Raw genomic sequence first — 22,894 nt, forward strand, 5'->3', positions numbered from 1 at the left:
GATAGGGAGGTTGTGGCCCTGCCCCCTGTCACTCACAGAGCCACAGGGCGATCAGGGGGTTTGGGCGCTGCCCCCTGTCATGCTGATCCCGGTGCCGGGAGCCTCGCTGCTCCGCTGATCCCGGTGCTGGGAGGCCTATTACCCTTTTACTATATAGGATAGAGGCCTGGTGCATGGGTAGGGGCTGGCTGGTTTGCCCTGAAGGGTGTCCTGGATCAGGGTGGGGGTCCCCACTGGGGTGCCTGGCCAGTCTGGGTGAGGGGCTGAGGGCTGTTTTCCGGCTGGCGAGTGACTAAAGCTTCCAACCGCTCCTTGTTTTCTTCTCTTTTTTTTTTTTATTCTGGGCCAGCTTTAGCTCTGAGGCCTTGCTGCTGAAAACATAGATACAATGTTGCGGTCCGAGCCCGGCTGAATGGAAGCCCTTTTCTGGGGTTTTGTTTAGCTTCTTATTTGCAACATAGTACATAGTTGCTTAGAGTTGCAACTGAGAGGCTGGCAAGTGAGGCGGGGAACGTTGGAGTCAGCAAGCAAGCCTCTGCTCGCTTCAGTGCCTGGCTGCCGGCCGCCATCTTGGCTGACAGTTAATTTGCATATTCTCACTGATTAGCCAATGAAAAGGGTAGCGGTCGTACGCCAATTACCATGTTTCTCTTTTATTAGTGTAGATTATCCTGTGAGGTTGCTTCCTGTAGAACCCCCTTTTTGGTCCACAAATGTATTTTTTACAAAGATCTTGAACAGCAAAACAAGGATTTTTCTAGGATAGATTCACACAAGTCAATCTTGCTGGTTAAAGGATATGTTAACATTTTAGAATAGGAATTAGCAAACTTTTCTGTAAAGAGCCAAATAGTAAATATTCTTTACTTTAAAATTCATAGGTCTCTGTTGCTGCTGCTGATTCTCTTTCTCCTCCCCTATCCCTTCTCCCTGCCTCTCTTCTACTTCCTTCCTCTCCTTTAAACATAGAAAAATGAAAGAATCATTATTAGCTTACAGGCTGCACAAAAACAAGTTGAGTATTGTATTTGGTCAGCCCCTGTTTCAGATATATATTGTCAATAACTTTTCAGGGATGTATACCAATGTACTCTTTTACCAAGAAGCTTTGAAAGTATTTGCTTCACAGTAGTTTGTGTGTTTTTTTTATCATATTAATATTCATAACATTCATTTTATACTGTTTTTCAAAATATGCAGCTTCACAGTAGTTTGTGTGTGTTTTTTTTATCATACTAATATTCATATGAGGACATTCATTTTATACTATTTTTCAAAATATGCAGCTTCAACATTTACTATTATTTCTTTGATTACAGAAGTTTAATATTTTAGGTCCAGGTTAGATATTCTACTAAAGACATTTATTTAGTGAGGCACTAAACTTTGCAGTGGTTCTCAACCTTCCTAATGCCGCGACCCTTTAATACAGTTCCTCATGTTGTGGTGACCCCCAACCGTAAAATTATTTTCGTTGCTACTTCATAACTGTAATTTTGCTACTGTTCTGAATCGTAATGTAAATATCTGATATGCAGGATGTATTTTCATTGTTCACGACCCACAGGTTGAGAACCGCTGCTAGTAAAGTCAAATAAATGTATCTCTAATGTATAAGAGCCTAAAAGGCCTGGGAGCACTCTCAGCTTCCTGGCTAAGTCAACCATGACTTTGTTCCCTAGTGGAAGCATTTCCTCCTTTGGGCACTGAGTTTTCCAAACCCACCAAGCCCAAGGTTGCAAAAATTATGCAAGTGGTTTTTTAGGTATAACAGTGAGAAGGGCCACTCCACTTTGGGTTTCCAGATCTGAGTGTGTAGGGAGAAATGGCACCGTATTTCCCCCAGTGGTTGAAAGTGTATTCTACATCCTTGGGATAAGTGCAGAGATTTGTGCCACCATCCAAGATTTGAAAGATGCAGGGATGGTGATTCATATCATACTTCTGCTTAAATTTTCTTTGGGCTAGTGAGAAGACAGATGGCTTTTAGAGAATGATTGGATTATTGTAAACTTAATTACACAAGGGTGCAAGTTGCAAGCACTGTTTCAGATATGGTTCACTTACTGAGTATATCAGCACAGCCCCTGGGAGCTATGTGCACTTATTGATTCAGGAAATGCTTTGTTTTCATATCAGCCAATTTATCTTCAATTGGAAAAGACGGCAGTATACTTGTCACTGCCTTACTTTAAGGCTATGGCAACTTTCCTTTTCCCATAATATAATCTGAAAGGACTTTGATCATTTTCATATGCTACAAAAATCTACACTGGCCCATTACATTGCTGCTATTATTCTCACTGGCTATGGCAAACATCAGGTAGCAAGCACACTAGATGCCTTAGTAATACACACGCATGCTAAAGGGTAGGAAGTAAACTCCTGATAACAGTTGTTACTGATACCAATTGCCCTATCAGTCAGAGTCCTGGCAGAAAATAGATGTCTATTCAAAAGGGTTTAAACTGCAAATAACTTAATGAAGAGATCATGTCCAGACTGATTAAGAAAACCAGCATGGGTTTGTGGGATTACCGGAAATTAATAATAGCAAAAAGCCATTTTCACTCCTAGGGGAAAAGGGTGGGGACAGAATCACAGGAAACTGGCAAGGACTAGAGGCAGGGAAGAGAGCCATATGGCAAGAGCTGCCAAAGAAAGTTGCCACCTCCAAAATCTTGATCCAGCAGGTATAGAGTGATGCAACCTCTTTTTCCTTTTGTTCTCCACTTTATTTTATTTTTTTTAGACATTCTCCTCAGATGTCTTGTAGTCATTGATTGTTTGTACATGATTCTCTCTCATCATTGATGTTTCTATTTCTCTCTCTCCCTCTCCCTTTCTCTCTGAAATCAATAAAAATATATTTAAAAAAATAATGAGCCCTAATCCGTTTGGCTCAGTGGATGGAGCATCGGCCTGCGGACTCAAGGGTCCTAGGTTCGATTCCGGTCAAGGGCATGTCCCTTGGTTGCGGGCACATCCCCGGTGGGGAGTGTGCAGGAGGCAGCTGATCGATGTTTCCCTCTCATCGATGTTTCTGGCTCTTTATCCCTCTCCCTTCCTCTCTGTAAAAAATCAATAAAATATATTAAAAAAAATGAGAGAGAATCATTGATTGGCTGCCTCCTGCATGCCCCCCACTGGGGATGAAACCTGCAACCCAGACATGTGCTCTGACCAGAAACCGAACCATGACCTCCTGGTTCATAGGTTGATGCTCAACCACTGAGCCATGCCAGCCGGGAGTAAACATATTTTTTATGACTTTGAGCCTTTTAAATTTATTGACTTATTTTATTCCTGGTAACATATGTCATTTTGAAGTTTATTTTTTTAAGTATTTTTGCTAGATATAAAATTATAGGTTGAACAAAAAATAATAAATAAGATAAAATAAAGTTTTAGGTTGAATTTTAAAAATCTTTTATTTTTTAGCATTTTTTTATCTTTCTGTACTTCAATATTGTCATTCTGTTGTCTTCTGGCTTGCATGTTGTGACAAGAAGTTTGTTATAATTCTTTTCTTTGGTTTTCTATATATAATATTACTTTTTTCTCTGACTGGCTTTTACAATATTCTTTTTATCACTGGTTTTCAGCAATTTTATTTATTACTAGAGGCCAGGTGCATGAAATTCATGCACTCGGGGGGGGGGCCGTCCCTCAGCCTGGCCTGCGCCCTCTAGCAGTCCAGGAGCCCTCGGGGGATGTCCGACTGATGGCTCAGGCTTGCTCCCCTTGGGGAACGGGCCTGAGCCGTCAGTCGGACAGCCTTAGTGCTGCAGCAGAGGCAGAAGAGGCTCCTGCCACCACCGCTGCACTCACTAGCCATGAGCCCTGCTTCTGGCTGAGCGGTGCTCCCCCTGTGGGAGCACACTGACCACCAGGGGGCAGCTCCTGCATTGAGCGTCTGCCCCCTGGTGGTCAGTGCACGTCATAGTGACTGGTAGTTCTGCAGTTCGGTCAATTTGCATATTAGCCTTTTCTTATGTAGGATAGAATAAACTTGCTTAATTAGACCTGCTTTCTGCTTTAGCTAAACTTTTTCCAGCCCAGTGAAGCACCCCATCTTCTCTTTCAGGTAATTGTCAGCAACACAGCAGTAAATATCAACACAAAGCAGATTATTATTGTAGATCACACAGGGAGAAAAAAGGGTAAAATATTTAACTGTTGCAGTGTTTGACTATATTCTGCGCAATGAGAAAACTGAAAGTCATTTTCGAGACCCACCATTTCTTACAAATTTGCAGTCAGGTCAAGTTTCTAAACTTTCTAAATCTCCGTTTTCCGACTAAAGAAAATAGGATTCCACCAAGTGTCCTATCTACCTATTCCAGGACTTCTGTGAGGATAAAATGAGATGAGGCATGGGAAAATGCTTCACAGACATTTGGTTAAAGCAGAGGTCCTCAAACTTTTTAAACAGGGGGCCAGTTCACTGTCCCTCAGACATTCCACACATGGGCACTGCGGGCCCGGGACAAGTCGGCTGCTAAGCAGGACAGGCAGCGGCGGCAAAAACACCCGGCGGGCCGGATAAATGTTTTCGGCGGGCCGCATGTGGCCCGTGGGCCATAGTTTGAGGACGCCTGGGTTAAAGTGTAAAATGTTTCCACCTGGCTATCAAGCAAGTTGTGTTCCTGGGCTGAAGAAACTCCAAGGATGCTAGTTGTTGCTAGGGAGAGGAAGCCAGGAGTTGCTATGTGATGTCATTACCTGTCACCCACAGCCACCGTTTCCGGGCTGGGCTGGGCAGTAGGCTGCATTTTGCGCCATGGGGTCTCAGCAGCATCAGCTGCAATTGGTGGGCTGTCACTCCAGGGTGGTGGTGGGGCCTGTGTCTCACTTGGGGGAAGCCTGGTGTTGCTTTGTGGGCGTCATGTCTGCGGTGCCATTTCTCTGTAAATGGCCAGTGTGCGTCACGGCAGCTCCTGCATTGAGCGTCTGCCCCCTGGTGGTCAGTGCACGTCATAGTGACCGGTCAGACTGTCGGGCACTAGCATATTAGCCTTTTACATATGTATAGATTTTTTTTTGGTGTTTATCCCCCTTAGGGTTTATTAAGGTTCTTTGATCTGTGGTTTTATAATTGTTATCGAATTTGGAAAATTCTAGCCAGTATTTACTTAAATATTTTTCTGTTTCTCTTACACCCCTGCTTCTAATTTTACATATGTTAGACTACTTGATAATGCTCCAGAGGTCACTGGGACCCTATCGATTATTTTTAAAAATCACCTTTTAGCCTAGGCAATTATTAGACTCACTTAATTTGTTTTACATATCTCAAGTATTGTAATACTGTGCTGCTTGCAATTGAATATCTAAAAATAGTTGTTTCCTATGTTTTGTTTAGTTTCTAGTTGTTAATGGCAGGAGGTTGATTCCAGGCTCTGGTTTCAGTATGTAGTTCTACTACTTACTGATTGACCCTGGACAAAGTTAACTTCTCTTTTTCATTAGTTTTCTCATCTTTAAAGTAGGGTTTTCTTATAACTACCTTTCAGGATTATTGTAAAGATTCTCAATAATGTGAAATGTATGTAAAGTGCGTGACATATAGTAAATGTACCGTAAGTAAGACATCACTGGCCCTGAAGAACATGAATTTGTGGGCACTCTCCCTCCTAGGAACACACCCACCCCTCTCTCCTTTCCTCTTCTTCCCCCCTTTACCTTTCTCTCTCCAAAGGCCCTTCTTTTCCCTCTGTAACTTGAGCCCATTTCTTCTGCCACTCATTTATTCTTCCCTGTGACTTTCTAAATAAACTTTCTCTTATAGTTTGAGTCTTGGCTCCAAATTCTTTCTTAGCCAGAACTCAAGAACTGAGGTTTCTGAACTGAGGTCCAATTGCCAGTGACATTCTGGTGCTGTTTCACCAAATCATGATGCTGTGACTCAGATTATCTTATCATGGCTTAGAAGGAAAAAAAGAAAATGGATTTGTGGGAAGAGAAACTGATAAATCAGGCCTCAGCTAAGGTAGTTGGGGTAAAATGTGGGGCTCTTCTTTAGTATTAATGCCTGGTGGAAGAAGGAAGATAGAAAAACTCTGGAGCCTGAGAAACCTTGGCAAAAGGGGGCCATTTAAGAATCTGGCTGTTTCAGAAAGGCCAGTACTTAGCTGCTCTGCTGAAGAACTCATCACTTCAGTTCCAAATTATTGGGCAATTAAGACATTTCAAAACCTCTCTGGTTAGGAGGACAAAGGCTATTGATCAATAACTAGACTAGCCCCATTGGTTTTGTGAAATCAATTGTTGATCAAACAGCTAGGATGGAGCTAAGGCTAGCGTGGAACTAATTCTATTAAGTAACAATGTCTCTCAGAATTTAATATCAGAAAAAATCTGTGTCAGCCCTGAAGGATCAATATGTTTCTTCCTTTTTAAAAAATATCTTTTTATTGATTTCAGAGAGAAGAAGGGAGAGGGAGAGAGAGACAGAAACACCAATGAGAGAGAAATTTGATCCACTGCCTACTGCACCCCCTATTGGGGATTGAGCCCACAGCCCCGGACATATGCTCTGACCAGGCATTTAACCAGTGACCTCCTGGTGCATGGGGTGATGCTCATCCAACTGAGCCACACCAACTGGGCTGTTTCTTTCTTTTGATAATAGGAGTGAAATAACCAAATGTGCTTGCTTTGTTTGCAAGGACACTCAAAGGCATATTTTGTTCTTAATCTCTTAAATATTTACCCTTAATATTGACATATGTGCCTTTATTTATTTTATTAATCTTGTTATATATATTTGGTCTTTGTGAATCTCTTAAAATCATTTCTTTTTGAAAAGGAATTTTTTAAAAAGTCATTATTATATATGTTTTTTAATCCAAGGCTTAGTATTTTGTAGTTTTTGTTATACCTTCTTAGCTATTAAGATAATTAGTAATTATGTGATATCTCTTCAAGAGTTGGTTTCCCCATTGGTGCAACTATCCCCATAATAACTGAAATAATATTACACAAGAAGGAAAAATGTTATTCACGTATATTTATAATAAATACTGTAAATAATTTTTTGTATTCTTGTTCTTCACCTCAGTATTTTTGTTGTTAATAAGTATATTCCTTATAATCAAAATACCAAAAAAATTTAATCACTTAGGAATTAGAAGTTACCAACATCTAATTTCTTAAGCACTTATTACTGAAAATAGACAGAGGCTCTTAATATCTCAGTGAATTTTGCAATCTTCCAAATTTGATTCTTGGTCTTTTCTGCACCAAACCATACTTTGATGCATCTGCTCCTACCTTTTATTCAGTTTAAAACATGGTGACTCAGCATCATTTGTACTTTAAATACCAGTACATGCCCCTGTTTTTCAGGTGTTAAAATACTCAACCCTGACTGGTTTGGCTCAGTGGATAGAGCGTCGGCCTGCGGACTGAAGGGTCCCAGGTTCGATTCCAGTCAAGGGCACGTACCTTGGTTGCGGGCACATCCCCAGTAGGGGGTGTGCAGGAGGCAGCTGATCGATGTTTCTCTCTCATCGATGTTTCTAACTCTCTATCCCTCTCCCTTCCTCTCTGTTAAAAAAAAAAATCAATAAAATATATTTAAAAAAACAAAATAAAATACTCAGTATAACTACTGCTGTAAATGAGTCCTGACTTGAGTAATATTTGCTTCTTGCCTATCATCTGTATTCTTCACAGGAAATGATCATGGAGAGAGGTTAATGTAATAATCATAACAATATGTATTTATGTACCTCTTTAAAATGTGATTTCATTTAAACCTATGTCTATAAGTAATTTTATTCATGGCTCTAGGCTCATGTTTGACTGTCATAGGGTGTCTGTGGAAGGGCCCTGAAGAGCTGCTCTTTTTGGAGATGATCAGCCATGTACTTGGAGCTATTGCATTTGATGACGTGAGTTCTATTTTTAGGACTTGAACAGATTTGGAATCTGCTGCAGTGCAGTGCTATCGGGAATTCTTATGAGTTTAATTATTTTTCTCTTTGTTTTCTTTGACAAAAAATAGTCCTTAACATCAGCCTGTGATGTTTAATATGCTCTCACTGCATACAGGTTTCTATACTTGAAACAGGGATTTGTTTGTATCCCCCATCAATACATCACCCCCACCCCAGGAAAAGTTCTTGAACGAAAACAATTTTGAGCACAGGTATATTCTTATTATCTTCATTTTATTAATGAGGACATAAAGCTTCAGGGTGGGTTAGTAATTACACCAAGTTCCAGCAATTAGCCAAGGTCACAGTCAGGAACTGAACCCACCTGTTTAACCATTCACATCTACTTCTTTCTCAGACCTCAGTATTCCCATTTGTGGATTGGCAATAATGCTCTCTAAATAGCATGCATGAGCCCAATCAGGTTGGCTCAGTGGATAAAGCGTCGGCCTGCAGACTGAAGGGTCCCAGGTTTGATTCCAGTCAAGGGCATGTACCTTGGTTGTGGGCACATTCCCAGTAGGCGGTGTGCAGGAGGCAGCTGATGTTTCTCTCTCATCGATGTTTCTAACTCTCTATCCCTCTCCCTTCCTCTCTGTAAAAAAAAAAAAAATCAATAAAATATATTTAAATAAATAAATAAATAGCATGCATGATTTCCCTGGAATCTGGATTTTAGTTCTGCCTTTGCCACTAGATGGTTGTGTTGGAAATATCACAATCTTCCTGGATTTCAGTTCCCTCAACTATAAAATGAGCAGGTAGGTGGAAAGGTATGCAAAATTCCTTCCCAGCTCTAATTTTCATTTTATTTTACTTGAATTTGAATATTAACAACATTGCATTTGTTAGTGGATATGGATGCTTTTCCCATAGATTCTGAAATTGACATAGCTTATTCCCCGGTCCTTCCTACTTCCTGATCCACTGGCAGACTTCCCCTGTCTCTCTATACTGTACCTTCTACCTACCTTCCCTTGCTCATAAATTCTCTCTCCACATACTTCTCGCAAGAAGAGTTAGAGGCTGGGATGGCTAGATAAGAGGCTTTTTCAGAATTATATCTACTTAGCTGGGATTGTATCATTTAACATCACTAGAAATGAAAACAAGGGCAGTAGAACGAGAAAGAGTTGATCCCTAATTGACAGAAACCAGCCACGAGACTGTATTTGTGCCAAAGCTCTGCCTTTCTTGATATAGACATGAATAATTGCACACACAGGCACACACCTCCCTACAAGTACTTAAAGTCACTTTCCATTAGCTACACATCTAGATTGCTGTCTCTCTTGCCTGTAAGTACATGTCTGAATAACATAACAGAAGACAACCTGTCTACATTTACATATCAGTTCTGATTTTCACGGTTGGGGAAACTTCACCTCTTGGATTTATTTTAAGTCGAGTGTGATGAATGGCCTTGGGAACTACAGCATAGGAACAAAAACTCATGAGAGTTTCAAGCTTTTTTTCCCCTCTTCTCTTTTTGGAGGCACAACTACTTCATCATTGCTGTCAAGTGAGGGCTCGGTATTACGGAAAAATTAAAAATGAAAGCCTAAAAGGCACTGTAATTTTGTAAAATTACATAGTATGTTTGCAAGCTTCTCTTTGAAAGTGTCTTTATATATGTGGACATAAATTCTTTAGGTAATTAAAAGCATTGCCTGGTAAATAAGTTTAACTTGTTTTTTTTAAATATATTTTTATTGATGTCAGAGAAGAAGGGAGAGGGAAAGAGAGATAGAAACATCAATGATGAGAGAGAATCATTGATTGGCTGCCTCCCGCATGCCCCCCACTGGGGATCAAGCCCACAACCTGGGCATATGCCCTGACCAGGAATCGAACCCGCGACCTCTTGGTTCCTGGGTCGACGCTCATCCGCTGAGCTACACCCGGCTGGGCAAGTTTAACTTTTTAAAATGAAATGTAGTTTGTGTGTGAATCTTGGTATGAATGAGGTAATGGGCACGCTATGAGTATTCACTTGATTTTTAAAAAAACATGATACATTGAATAATGGTTTTTAGTACATATTAGATTATCGTAATCTTTAAGCCTGCTTAGCTGAAATGGTTTAAAGTGTAGTGCTTTTGGTGGAGGCAGATGATAGAGAGTATATCAGGCAGCTATTTCAACAATGAACCCCAAATTTCAATGGCTCACAGCAAATATTTATTGTTCCCATTCATTGGCTTAGGAGTTGACTAAGGTTCATTTGATTTGACCCAGGTTCAGCTAAGATTGGCTCCAGGCAGTAAGACTGTGCATGGGTCTGCTCTGTGTGTCTAATCCAGGCTCCCTAGGATGGGCTTGTCAAATAATGATGGCATAAACACAAAGCAGGGTGTGAAAACACACGGTGCTTCTTCCTAGGAAGGCTTGCTTCAGAATTGGCACAGTGTCACATTGCCCACATTCAATTGGCCAAAACAGGTCACGAGGCCAGATCCAATATCCATGGGCCAATGGGAGGAACTGCCAAGACAACTGGCAAGGCCTTGGGTGCTTAATAATCATACAGGGAGGGAGTAAAGAAGTGGTAACAATACTCCAACATACCATAGGTAGAGAGACATTCAATTTTGGAAAGATAAGCTATGGATACTGCTTACAGTTGTAAATGGCATATTACCTTTCCTTTCTTTCTGCTTCCATTACATTGATAATTGACAGCAAAACCCAGTCTGATGTTGTAGGTTAGCATCAGGAAGTGCAGCTCATCATTTGAATGGTTGAGACAAGCACAGACTTTCCAGGTGGTCCCAAGGTAAGTCGCCCTTACCGTACTGTGACTGTGCTATGTGTTGTTATTAATAGTGGTCAGCTGTAGAATTAACCTGTGTTTGTATGTGTGGTCCATCCAGCTGTTGGAATGTCTTTGAGAAGCAAAATAAGCAATAAACATTGAGTAAAAAACAAATTTACAATATGCACATGAAAGGGAAAGATATATGATTAGGTTGATTAAACTTTAAAGCTTTTTACAGAATGTTCAATGAAAATCAAATACCTCAAAATCTGTATCAGAAAATTAAATGACATTTGACTTTTGACAGAACATACTTACCTAATTTTAGGTAAGTTTTCCTTCTCTTTATTAAATTTATTCAGTTGAAGAGAGTAGTGTGGCTACTACCCATTTTAATAAATATAGGCATGTGCTTTATTTCTAACTTCAAAAAACTTGTGTTGGTATTATTAAAATTTCCATTAAAAGACTTACTTTATAAGTTTATGTGCTTTCTGGTGGTGAATTTGTCCCATGTCCTAACCTACATTGTCAGACGTTTAAGAATAATGTTTTAATGTTACTGACTTCTGCCCTTGGTCCTTTGCTGTCAAATTGATCCTCACCAAAATTACTATGCGCCATGATTTTTACCTTGCATGTTTCCTTCATAGGGATTTTGTCTGGTTAAACACTAGGTAGGAGAAATTGGCTCTTTAAAATTAAAACTATTTCCAAAACAAAGTTCCTTTTTATTGTTTCTACCTAAACTGCGTGCTGTCTTTCCTCTGCACAGGAGTGGATTGAGTTGCACTCCACACCTCAATGAATGCTGTGTCGGATAGCACCGCAGGGTGTACGAGGGAGTTTGTGTGTGCATCTGCATTTTCTCTAAGGACACAGATCCTAGTTATTGTGGGAATTCACCACTCTCTTAAACCCAAATGATGAACTTCTGCTCACCAGACAATGTGCCTTTGATGATCTGGATGTCTTACCTTAGGTGTTGTATATTATGTTCTCTGTGATGTATATATTATGCTTTATGTCGTTTTATTAACCAGTATAAACCTTACTCAAAGCCAGCAGCTATTCCAAAATAAAAATGAAAAGTAGAAGGCCATAAAATGAAAAATAGGGCTAGTAATTAGTACATTTCTGAAGATAATGTAGCATGGTGAGAGTATACCATAAATTTAAAAAGGTCTATTTTCTCGTTTCTTGCCCAATATGAGTAGAAATATTCTGGGAGAGAGAGATGAGCCATATAATGGCAGCTAAAAAGGCTCTGGGCTTGAATCTCTTCAACTATGAAAGCATGGCCAGCAACCTTCCTCTCAGTGTCACCGTGAAGATAAAGTGAAGGTACTTAGCAGAGTGCCTCTTCTTAGAGCCAGGGTGGGGGCACTAACAGGAGGGCCAAAGCAAACGCTCTGGAGAGTGTAGGGAATAAGGGGCATATGGAGAGGGTGAGGCCAGGTGACTGAAACGGCTCTCATTCTAAGACATCTGGCTCAGGGAAAGGAAGAGCTTAGTTATAATAATCTGGATACCCTATGTCAGCAGAGTAAACACCTGAGGCCCTGAACTCTCACATCCTCAGTCTCCACAGAGAGTGTTCTATGGGCAGCCCGCCAGAGGGCAACTGTAGAGACGCTGGGACCTGCCTCACCTTTCACTCTGAGGTGTTTGGAAATCAGCTGACTGGACAAGCAAACAACAAGCAAAACCTTGGCCATTTTAAAATAGCGTTTCTTCTAAAATGCTACTCTCATAGAAAGGAGAAGCATTTTATCCCATGATCCCTCTGTTAGCTGGCTTACTCTCAGCTCAGGTCACTGGTAAGTCAGGTTTGCAGCATGGCGGAAGTCATTGGCTGGCTTTGGGTCACTGCCAAAGAGACGCTCTTACAAGGATTATGTGTAATAAACAACCTATCATATATCCAACGGTGATCTCTATTACGAAAGTACACTGAGCCTAAACCCTTAACTTCTGCCTAGTTGCATAATATTTTGCCAGGGTTGCTTACCAGGAATTAAAAGAGGACCAGGAACTTGAGAGTCAGATGGGACTTTAGAGGTGATCTAACTTAGTGTTTTCCAAACTATGTTCCATTGAAACACTAGTGGCTTTCAACAAGATTATCAGGTGCCCCTTTAAATGGATTCTGTGGTCAAATAAGTGTGGAAAATACTATTATACAGACTAAATTTCTTTAGTAAAGGACACTCAAGGTCTGTAATATGCTAACATGAATCGTAGCTCCAAGGGATAAGATATGCCACTTTTCTCACACTTATTTGACCACAAAGTCCTTTTGTGATAGAACACACATTGTCATCACAAGAAAGCCAGGCAGAGGCCATATAGTCTGGTCTTTGAGAGCATGGCCTCTAGCATTTAACTGCCTGGGTTCAATTCCTGGCTTTACCACTTACTGACTGTATGATCTTTGTGATTCAGTTTCTTCTTCTAAAACTGGAACACTAATGATACCTGCCAATAGGGTCCTTTTAAAAAATCAAAGGACAGGGCTGAGAACGGTGCCTGGCACATACCTGCCTATTCTCATCCTAACATGTAGATAAGAACTAGCAGAACATCCTCATTCTGGGGATGAGAAAAGGCAGCTCCACATAATTCACTCAGGCAGCCTCACGCATTCAACAAGCTGACCAGCCGCCAATGTGCACCACTCTTGATGATTCCACCCCCCACAATGAAGATGAACACCGTGTAGTTCCTAAACTAGAAGACACACACACTAGTGACTTGGCTCAGGTGACAGCTTTTAGTAGTAAGGCCAACAACCCAGCCTTCTGGCTTCTATCCTCCAGCTCATTCCCCGATTCTGTCCTGAATGAGAATGGTATGCATAGCAAGATTAGTAAGCAAGAACAGGGAGCCCAGAGATGAGCTAATTAGGCTTATTTTTTTTTAAGCAGGTGGTATGTGGGCACATGTTTTAATTCTTTGTTAGTGTGATTCAGAAGAGTAATTAAGAACAGCACTTTTGGAGGAAAGGAAACTCTAAACCTTACAAAAAGGAAGGTAGTATGAAATGGCCCACACGAGTCCCCAGATATGGTGGCTTGATGTTTTTCTGGCCACTGTCACTGAAAACCTTCTCTGTGTTTGTCTAGGCATCTCCTCCGAGAGCTTTCCCCGGGACTGCTTCAATGAGCAGTCAGCCTCTAAGGACCTTCCCATCAGGGATGGAGGTGCGTGGGTCCTGGGCCATAGAGCTGGACCAGCCTGTCCCTTTCTGCTCCTCGAGGAAAGAGAGAAGACAAACAGAAGTGAATTGCACTTGGATCTCCATGTAAGTAGAAATATTGTTTGTGCTGTGATTCTTTGCAGTCAGCATAGGTTCATTTAATATGCATTTGATGTAAATCATGTTCATGAAAGCTGCTGAAGCTTCATTGTGTGTGCGTGTAATATGTGGGGGGAGGGGTCATTGTCTAAAAATCAACTGGTGGCAGAAAACAGATCTTGGTGATCTGAAATTTATGTGCTAGAAAGTGACTGTGTTTACACTTTATCTGAGCTTTTCAGAGTCCTCTGTTCACATCAGCTTAGCTGCCTAAACCCCATTGTGGGAATGATCATTTGATGCTGTTCATCTCTTAATATCATTTTTTCTTAAAAGGTGAGGAAATATGTTAGCTGACTAATAGGCTCTGGATTTTCCAGTGAAACCCAAATAGCCTGTCTTGCTTGCACATTCCTAAACCTTTTTTTTTTCCTCTTTGGCTGCCCAAATAACAGGTAATCAGGTTGGCAGGAAATCTGCAGAATACAAGATGACCCATTTTAAAAACACAGCCTTCTTCTTTCGCAGTCATTCTTGTATTCATTGACACAGAAGCATTGAAGACCCTATACAAAGCAGGGGGCTGAGTTTTAGCTACTTCCACATTGTAGGTGGCCTGATAGGATTGACCACCTGCCCCCATTTTCACCACCCATCTTCACCCCCTTCACCTCCCAGTTTCCTGTCAGAGATGGGGGTGAGCATTAGGAATCCAAGAAGCACTTATTTCCCCCCATTAACTCTCATGCCTACTGACAATCTTGAATACTTCCCAATTCATTACTTTCAGGCCTGGAAGTATGTGTTTGACGAGTGTGGGTTGGGTCTGTGATGTTCGTATGGGTGATGATTTTCTCACGCAACCAACAACAGAACCTTGTATTTTTCATAACTATAAAACCATAGTCACACTATGTTTTTTTAGAAAAGCATTTGACGTCCCAGTTATTGTAAAAGGAGGTTTGGAATGGAACTGAAAGATGGAAAATCAACAACCCTTCATGAGGTGACATGGAAATTTGCAGTTTTGTTTTGTCCCTCCGAAAGAGTAAAATTGTGCATCTTGAGATGTGCTCCAAGTAAGAAGTGGAACAGTGACATCTATTGGTCAGATTACTTTCAGTTCAGCTTGCTGCTGCACAAGGCCTAGAACATGGAAGTTCAGAAACAGATTTTGAAAGACTTACTTTTTCTTTTGTGTTTTTAAAAAATTCCGTGTTTATGTGTTTTTTTAGGCACTGTCTAAACAGGTTTACCTTCTCCCCTGTGAATTAAATTATTTCTTAATTTTACTTAGTTTATTTTTAGTTATAAGAATCATGCCCAACCCTTTTAGAAAACTTGAAATATGTATTTAAATGGAAAGAAAAGAAATAATCTGTAATCTCAGTAGTCAAGGATAGAGTTAAATTTGATAATTTTTTGTGCTTTTTACTATGTATTATTTATTTTCAGTGAGGGATTTTTTGACATATAAACATAGGTTTTCTTTCTTTCTTTCTTTCTTTCTTTCTTTCTTTCTTTCTTTCTTTCTTTCTTCCTTTTTCTATCAATCACTTTTACATTGCTTACCCATGTTGTTTCAGGTTCTTTCTAGATGTATCTTAAGTGACTGTATACTGTCCCACTATAACATATCCCAAAATTTATTTAATTATTCTCTATTATTGGATGTTGAAGTTGTTTCCAATTTTGGAATAGTATACTACAATTTGGAAGTAAATAGCACTGTCACGCATATAATTTCTCCTATGCCCTTTCTCTTCCAAGTATTTTCAGGCTTTTGATACATATCATTGCATTAATAAGGTCTATTTCCTGAACTAGCCTTTAATGGCAATTATATGTATATATAAAACATAGTTTACATGTTATATACATTACTAGTGGCCCTGCACATGAATACATGTGCGAGTAGCTTGCTGCTGCTTGCCTCAGCTGGCTTCCCCGCCCACTGCCCTCATAGCTCTCCCCCACTCGCTCATAGCTCTCCCCGGCTCTCATAGCTCTCCCCGGCTCATAGCTCTCCCTGGCTCGTAGCTCGCTGCCCCACCTTCCTGCTGATTGGTGGTTATGTGATGGCAGCCTGACTAATTTGCATATTACCCTATTATAAGTATAGATACTAAAACATTTTTATATGTTTCTTAGTCTACTATTAATTATAACTTTTAAAAATTAGGATAATTTTTTAAGATTATTTTCTACATTAGCTTTTTTACTTACACTTTGGGCCCTAAGGCTCTTCACCTCCAAACCCTTTCCCCTCAGTACCATTTGACTCTTATTCCCTCTCTGGCTCTTTATAGAGAAAAAAAGCAAAAAAAAAAAAAAAAAAAAAAAAAAAAGCTAAAGAAAGGCCCTTCATAGTAGTACCAGCCCTCCTTCCAGTTACCATTTTGATTGGTGGATGCCAGATTCCCACTGATTATTAAGTGTTTAGTTATCACCCTGCATATTAATGAGTGGCAGCACATCCACAAGAAAGGCTGGGAAAGGAACTTTCTGATGGTGGCAATGCAAAACAGAGCAGTCCTGTCAAAGCTTTAAGGCCAATCAAAATATCAGTCATAAACACCTCCCTGACCCAGTGTTCAAAGTCCCCCTGGAGAAACATGTCCTTGTAAGCTGGCGTGCTGATGATTAACAGGATATAAATTTTACCAAGTCACTAGAACCCTTCCAAATAGAAAATCTTACTTAGAATATCAATATTTAAGATAATAACAGTCATTTTTTTTAAAATTAAGAAAAATGTAAAGGTCATTCTTAGCTTCCAGGCCATTCAGAAACAGGCAGTGGGCCCACCTCTGCTCTAGACCAGGAGTTGAAGATCTCTCTCACTTCTACTCTTGGCTCAATCACTAACTAGCTATGGCACCCTGGGCATTGCTGAACTTCCCTGGGCTTCAGGTTTTCTGTTTGTTTATTTGTTTGTTTTGTTGTATGTGGGTTCTTTTTGTTGTTTTGTTTTTATCAAATATGTTTTGACAGATTGGGGAGGACCAGGAATAGATGAAACAAAGTTCCTTTTAGCTACAATATTAGTTTTCCTGATTCTATTATAGGAACATAAATCAACCGAAGCAGTGATATTTGGAATGGAAATTATTTATTTAAAGGAAATAAATAACATTTCCATACTCCCAATGTGAATCTTTGTTCTAATGTGAGAAATAATGCCCTGATTCTATTATAGGAACATAAATCAACCGGAGCAATGATATTGAAATAACATTTCAATATTCCCAATGTGAATCTTTGTTCTAATGTGAGAAATAATGTCACATCTCTGATAGCAAGACCAAAATTTGTAGTCTCCTAACTCTATTTGAAGGCACCCACCACTTCTTTCTGCTTCTCCAGTGCAGTTCCCCCTCCCCCAGTTTATTGAGGTATAATTGACATGTAACATTGTATAAGTTTAAGGTGTCCACCATAATGATTTTATATACATATGTGTGTATTACAAAATGATCACCACAGTAAATTTAGTTAACATCCATCACCTCAGTTACCAGATTCTTTTCTTGTGATGAGAACTTTTAAGATCTGCTCTCCTAGCAACTTCTAACTATGCAACACAGTATTATTAACTGTAGTCACCATGCTATGCATTAGATCCTCAGAACTTATTAATCACATAACTAGAAGTCTGTATCTTTTGACTGCCTTCACCCATTTCCCCTATCCCCCGTCCCCCCTCCTCTGGCAACCACCCATCTGTTCTCTGTTTCTGTGAGCTTAGTTTTTGTTTGTTTGGTTGATTTGGTTTTTATGTATGTGTGTATTTTTTAAGATTCCACATACAAGTGAGAGCATACAGTATTTGTCTTTCCCTGTCTGACTTATTTCTCTTAGTATAGCATATGCCTCAAGAGCCATCCATGTTGTGACATTTGTCTTTCAGTCACTGAATTGTAAGGTCCCGGACATCCTTGGGGAAATGGCAGGATGTGGGGCTGGTGTAAGATAGACACTAGAGATATTGAGGGCAGCATTTGTTTACCAACCAGTATGTATTTTAATGTTCAAACAACCAGTGCTAGTCTTGATGCCTCTTGGGTGAATGTCAGCCAGACTATCAAGTAGAGAGGTTCTGTTTAGGTGATTATCCTGTAGACCTGCGTAAGCAAGTTCTGTGGACCATTCTGGGTGATCTACAAAACTCCTGAAATACTGAACCCAGTGCTCAGTCAGTTCCCCTTCAGGTCCCGAGGTTGCTAAATAGTCCATAGGATGAACTCAGAGTGAAAAATCACTTGTTGTTTTTCTGATATTCAAACTTAACTGGCTGTCCTGTATGTTATTTACTAAATCTGGCAACCCTAGGCATCGCTTTTCGGGCAGCATTCAAATGCACCAACTGTGTGAATTGCCCTCGGTGGCATCTGTGTATGGTAAACACTCAGTCACCCCAGAATCCCCGTTTAGAGCTTAACATTATAAAGTTACACTTAAAGGAAAGTTTCTTGTCGCCATCAAACAAGAAGCTACCATTAGCCATGCTCCTCAGTTTCCAGTGCATTTGAACCAGATATGCAAAGGCACTGAAAATGGACAGACTAGAGAGCAAATGCAGCCTAATTTCTTACCAGTGAAATTTCCCGAAGATCTCATTTGAGAGGAGTACTCACCATGGAGGGTGGTTTATAAAGTGTCTGTAAACATGGGAGGTGTGTGAGATAGAAATACCACTAAAAAAGTGTGGTCTGAGATTGCAAAAAAGATAGGAAAAGATAAGCAGTCATTAGGATTATTATTGGTTGCACAAATCCTGGAAGTAGGATTTTGCTTGCCAGTTTTTAAAACACAAACTTTAACCTCTTCTTAGTGATTCTGATTTCCAAGGATCATCTCAATTTCCTGAACTTTTCTGACTGAATTGGCCTAAGTGGATGGGGAGGACATAGCATCAGGTTCGAAGTAATTGTATCTTATGAATGGAATGATATAATTACCAAGTCCAATACCCAACCTTTAGTGTCTCACCCAGTAACAAAAACTTTCAGGTATTGATCACTTCCTAAATGCCAGGCACCATCCTTTGAGGTATCATTATACCTACTGTACAAATAGAGAGAGAGACTCAGTAAAGTGAGGGGCAAGGACTTGAACCCAGGTCTGTGTTGAGACCCAAGGGCTTAAATGTTAAACCCCTCTACCTCTCCATTACTATGGATACTTTTTTGTTTGTTTTCTTTTGTTTATAATGTACAAAACAAAGCCATGTATTTAATGGGTATGAGTTAGCTCCCATAATCAGTGAGAAGGATTAAGAATCAGGCTCAGAATTAAAAAACTAGACCACAACCAAATCACCCCATAGACCTCAATCCAGTGAAGATTCTGCAGTGGCTACCATGGAACACTAGATGTCTCAACGTGCCCTTTAACGATCCTGTCCCTTTCAAATGAATGAGGAAACACTGTTGGGAGCATGAGCAGATATCAGTACTTCCACCTTCCTTCACTCCTGAATGTCAAACTCCACAGCATAATTTAATTCAACAGCAAACAGTGCACAGTGCTCTCTGGTATGGTGCCTTTCCAGTACATGAAAAGGGCCACCTACCTGTCTTGTTTTCATGGAAGCCAATGAGAGCCTCCACCTAAGGCTAAAGGCCACAGATAGACTTATCCAAAACATTAAGATATTCATGACAATGAGACTTGTGTGTGCAAGTGAATTCAGAAATAGCAAAGTAGCTTGTTTTCTGAAGGGGTGTGCTATTTTGTATATGAGTACATTCGTGTGAGCGTCTGTGCATGAAAGACAGAATGAGAAAGACAGAGAAAGGAAGAAAGAGGTCACCCTAGCCAGTTTGGCTCAGTGGATAGAGCATCGGCTTGTGGACTAGAGGGTCCAAGGTTTGATTCTGGTCAAGGGCATGTGTACCTAGATTGCAGGTTTGATCCCAGGCCCTGCGGGAGGCCAGCAATTGATGTACTGATGTTTCTTTCTCTCACTTTCTCTTCCCTTACTTTCCACTCTCTCTAAAAATCAGTGGACAAATATCCTTGGATGAGGATTAACAACAAAAGACAGAGATCAAGTGTCTGTTGGCTGTATGATAAATGATCATGAAATGATACAGGGGAAAATAACAGTGGGAAGTGATGAATTAATGATCAAATTGGAGAATCCCCTTTTTTACCTTACAAACTCCTCCACTTTAAGTCATGATAAAACATTTGATAAAAAGTAATCTGGTTTCGCTTCTAAACTCCATGAAATTTAACCAGTTATCTCAAATTAGTACCAATTTTGAAATTGGTGTGGAAGGTTATCACATTAAATTAAATGGAAAATTTGGGCAGTCGTAAAGTTCAGTTCTTATGCCATTTCCCTTGCTTCCCTTAACACCTACCTGTGCTCTCAAATCTAGCAGCATCTCAGATTTCACTGTAAAAAAAATAGGAACAGTAAGTTTGGCTTAATCATTGAACAACCTTAGTGGATAATGGAACTCTGACATTCTCTTTTCTTTGACCTTGATAACATTTAGCGTGATGTTCTCTTTGTCTATTCTGACGTGAAATATATTAGCTGCTCATGTAAAGTTTGGACTCGGCATTTTATTAAGAGAAAACTTTGTATTATGCTTTCAGAGCCTGAGAGCACACAGAATAGAGTTGAATTTTATTAAACTGTTGAGAAATTTATCTAGGAATTTTATTTAAATGAGTTGCAGCTGCCGAAACCGGTTTGGCTCAGTGGATAGAGCATTGGCCTGCGGACTGAAAGGTCCCAGGTTCGATTCCGGTCAAGGAAAATAAATGAGTTGCAGCTGAAATATCTTATTTGGTTTCTCTAAAATCAAAATAATTGCTTTTTTTGCCCCCTTTTCAAAGAGTTCAATTTTTCAGCCTCTCTGTTTTGTTTTAAAAAACTGCAGTGCTGTGTGCATTTATTGGACTTGGGGTGCTATAAACTTCATATGGTCCTTTAAACCCTGGTCTCTTTCTACATATATCATTTATGTTCCATGTATGTATTTTTGAAAAGCACTTTCTTTCTTCTCTCTCCAGGATAAAGGTGGTAATTTGTGGTTAAAATTACAATCCCATGTGACCTATTTAGAATTTGAAGTGCAGTAGCCTTTGTCTAGAGCAGTGGTTCTCAACCTTCCTAATGCCGCGACCCTTTAATACAGTTCCTCATGTTGTGGTGACCCCCAATTTCATTGTTACAAATTGAACATAATTAAAGCATAGTGATTAATCACAAAAACAATGTGTAATTATATATGTGTTTTCCGATGGTCTTAGGCGACCCCTGTGAAAGGGTCGTTCAACCCCCAAAGGGGTCGCGACCCACAGGTTGAGAACCGCTGGTCTAGAGAATGTTAGAGCACGTCTATGTTAACATAAGGTTTCAGTTTTTAGGGCCCAGTCGTTTTTTTCTTATCTTTTGATTTTTGCAGGCTTTAATTAAGCCAACTCAATTTGTTATTATTATTACTATTTCTAAATTGGGTTAAGAACTGCAGCTGCTACATAAATGTTCTGTGCACGAACATTATAACCTTTTCTCTCCAGCTGTAGAAAGTAAGTGACCTTGATTGTAGGAACTGTTAGAATATTTCTTCAAAATATTTCATGATACTTTTTAAAGTGTTGAAAATTACAGCAGTGCTATATATGCACTTGTTTTGTTTAAATACCAAATTAAAATGATGTACAAAGTGGAGGCAATAATGAATATATTTCAGAACTGTGGGAATGTGACGCCTCTCTCCCACCCATTTATTCCTGCAACTACACGCTGAATCTGTGGTGACTCAAGAAGGCACTGCGTTAGGACTATTAGCACTTTTAATTCCTAGTGCAATCCTTCTGAGTTAATTTTTTTTCTATTTTATACATGTAGACACTCGCTCATAGACGTTAAGTAACTTGTCTTAAGTAGCACAGTGAGTATGTGACTAGTAAATAAGATCTCTTGTTGAACACATATGCTACTTCAAAGCCATAGCTCTTGCCTCCTCTATTTTTTTTCTATTCTCTCCTCAGCTGTGTTCAAGAATAGACTCATAGTTGTGGCAATGCCTAGTTTACTTTCTCCTTTGTGATTTTAATGAATTTACATTTGTTTCCATTTTTTTTCTTAAAATGACTAACTCATGAGAGTATTAACTTCAAGGAATCATTACCGATCAAATCAGGACTCATAATCTTTGTGTCCTTTCCATTCTCTGCAAATTCCTTCTAACTTCAATAGTCGTTTGGTTCTGGTAACCAGGTGGTTTATTCGGCCCCCATTCTGATGTTTCAATGCGAAAGAGAACTGTTTTAAAATAGTTCTTTGAGTTATTGTAATGAAAAGGCTGACCATTTAGAATCAGATTGATCCAGTCCAAATTTTGGCTTTGCCACTCATTGGTTGTCTAATCTTAGAATTGGCCTAATTTCTTTCAACCTCAGTATTAACATCTCCAGCAATGTCCAAACAGTAGTCACTAGCTACACGTGACTATTAATTCAAATTAAATAAAATTAAAAATTCAGTACCTCAGTCACACTAGCCACATTTTAAGTGCTCAGAGGCCACCTGTGGCTAGTATCTATTGTATTGATGACACAGATATAGAACATTTCCATTATTGCAGAGACTTGCACTGGACATTGCTAATCTATAAAAGGAGCTCAGTGATACCTTTCTCCTAAGAGTGATGAGGGAGTTAAGGTACAAGAAAACTTGCCTAAAGAATCTAGGATGGTACCTACTTAGGACAAGAATGACACTCTAAAAAAATGCTAGTTCTCTCCCTCCTTTCCCATTATGCAAGCTCTTCTTATCTACCTTCATTTTATTTTAGGTAAATCCTCACATTTCCTAATTTTTATATGGCCTCGTTACATTTAAAAAGTAATTAAAAATGATACCTGAAA

General features: G+C 39.7%; 1 protein-coding gene across 1 annotated transcript in view; it reads left to right on the forward strand.

The window, feature by feature from the left end:
- FMN1 (formin 1) overlaps positions 1 to 22,894 on the forward strand; it is a 432,998-nt gene that overhangs the window by 110,490 nt on the left and 299,614 nt on the right. The window contains exon 5 of the mRNA XM_005885758.2: positions 13,827 to 14,005. Within this exon, the coding sequence (XP_005885820.1) occupies positions 13,827 to 14,005 (179 nt within the window). The remainder of the gene's footprint in view (positions 1 to 13,826; positions 14,006 to 22,894) is intronic.

The sequence above is a fragment of the Myotis brandtii genome, unplaced genomic scaffold (assembly GCF_000412655.1).
Source record: "Myotis brandtii unplaced genomic scaffold, ASM41265v1 scaffold927, whole genome shotgun sequence".
Taxonomy (NCBI): Eukaryota; Metazoa; Chordata; class Mammalia; order Chiroptera; family Vespertilionidae; genus Myotis; species Myotis brandtii.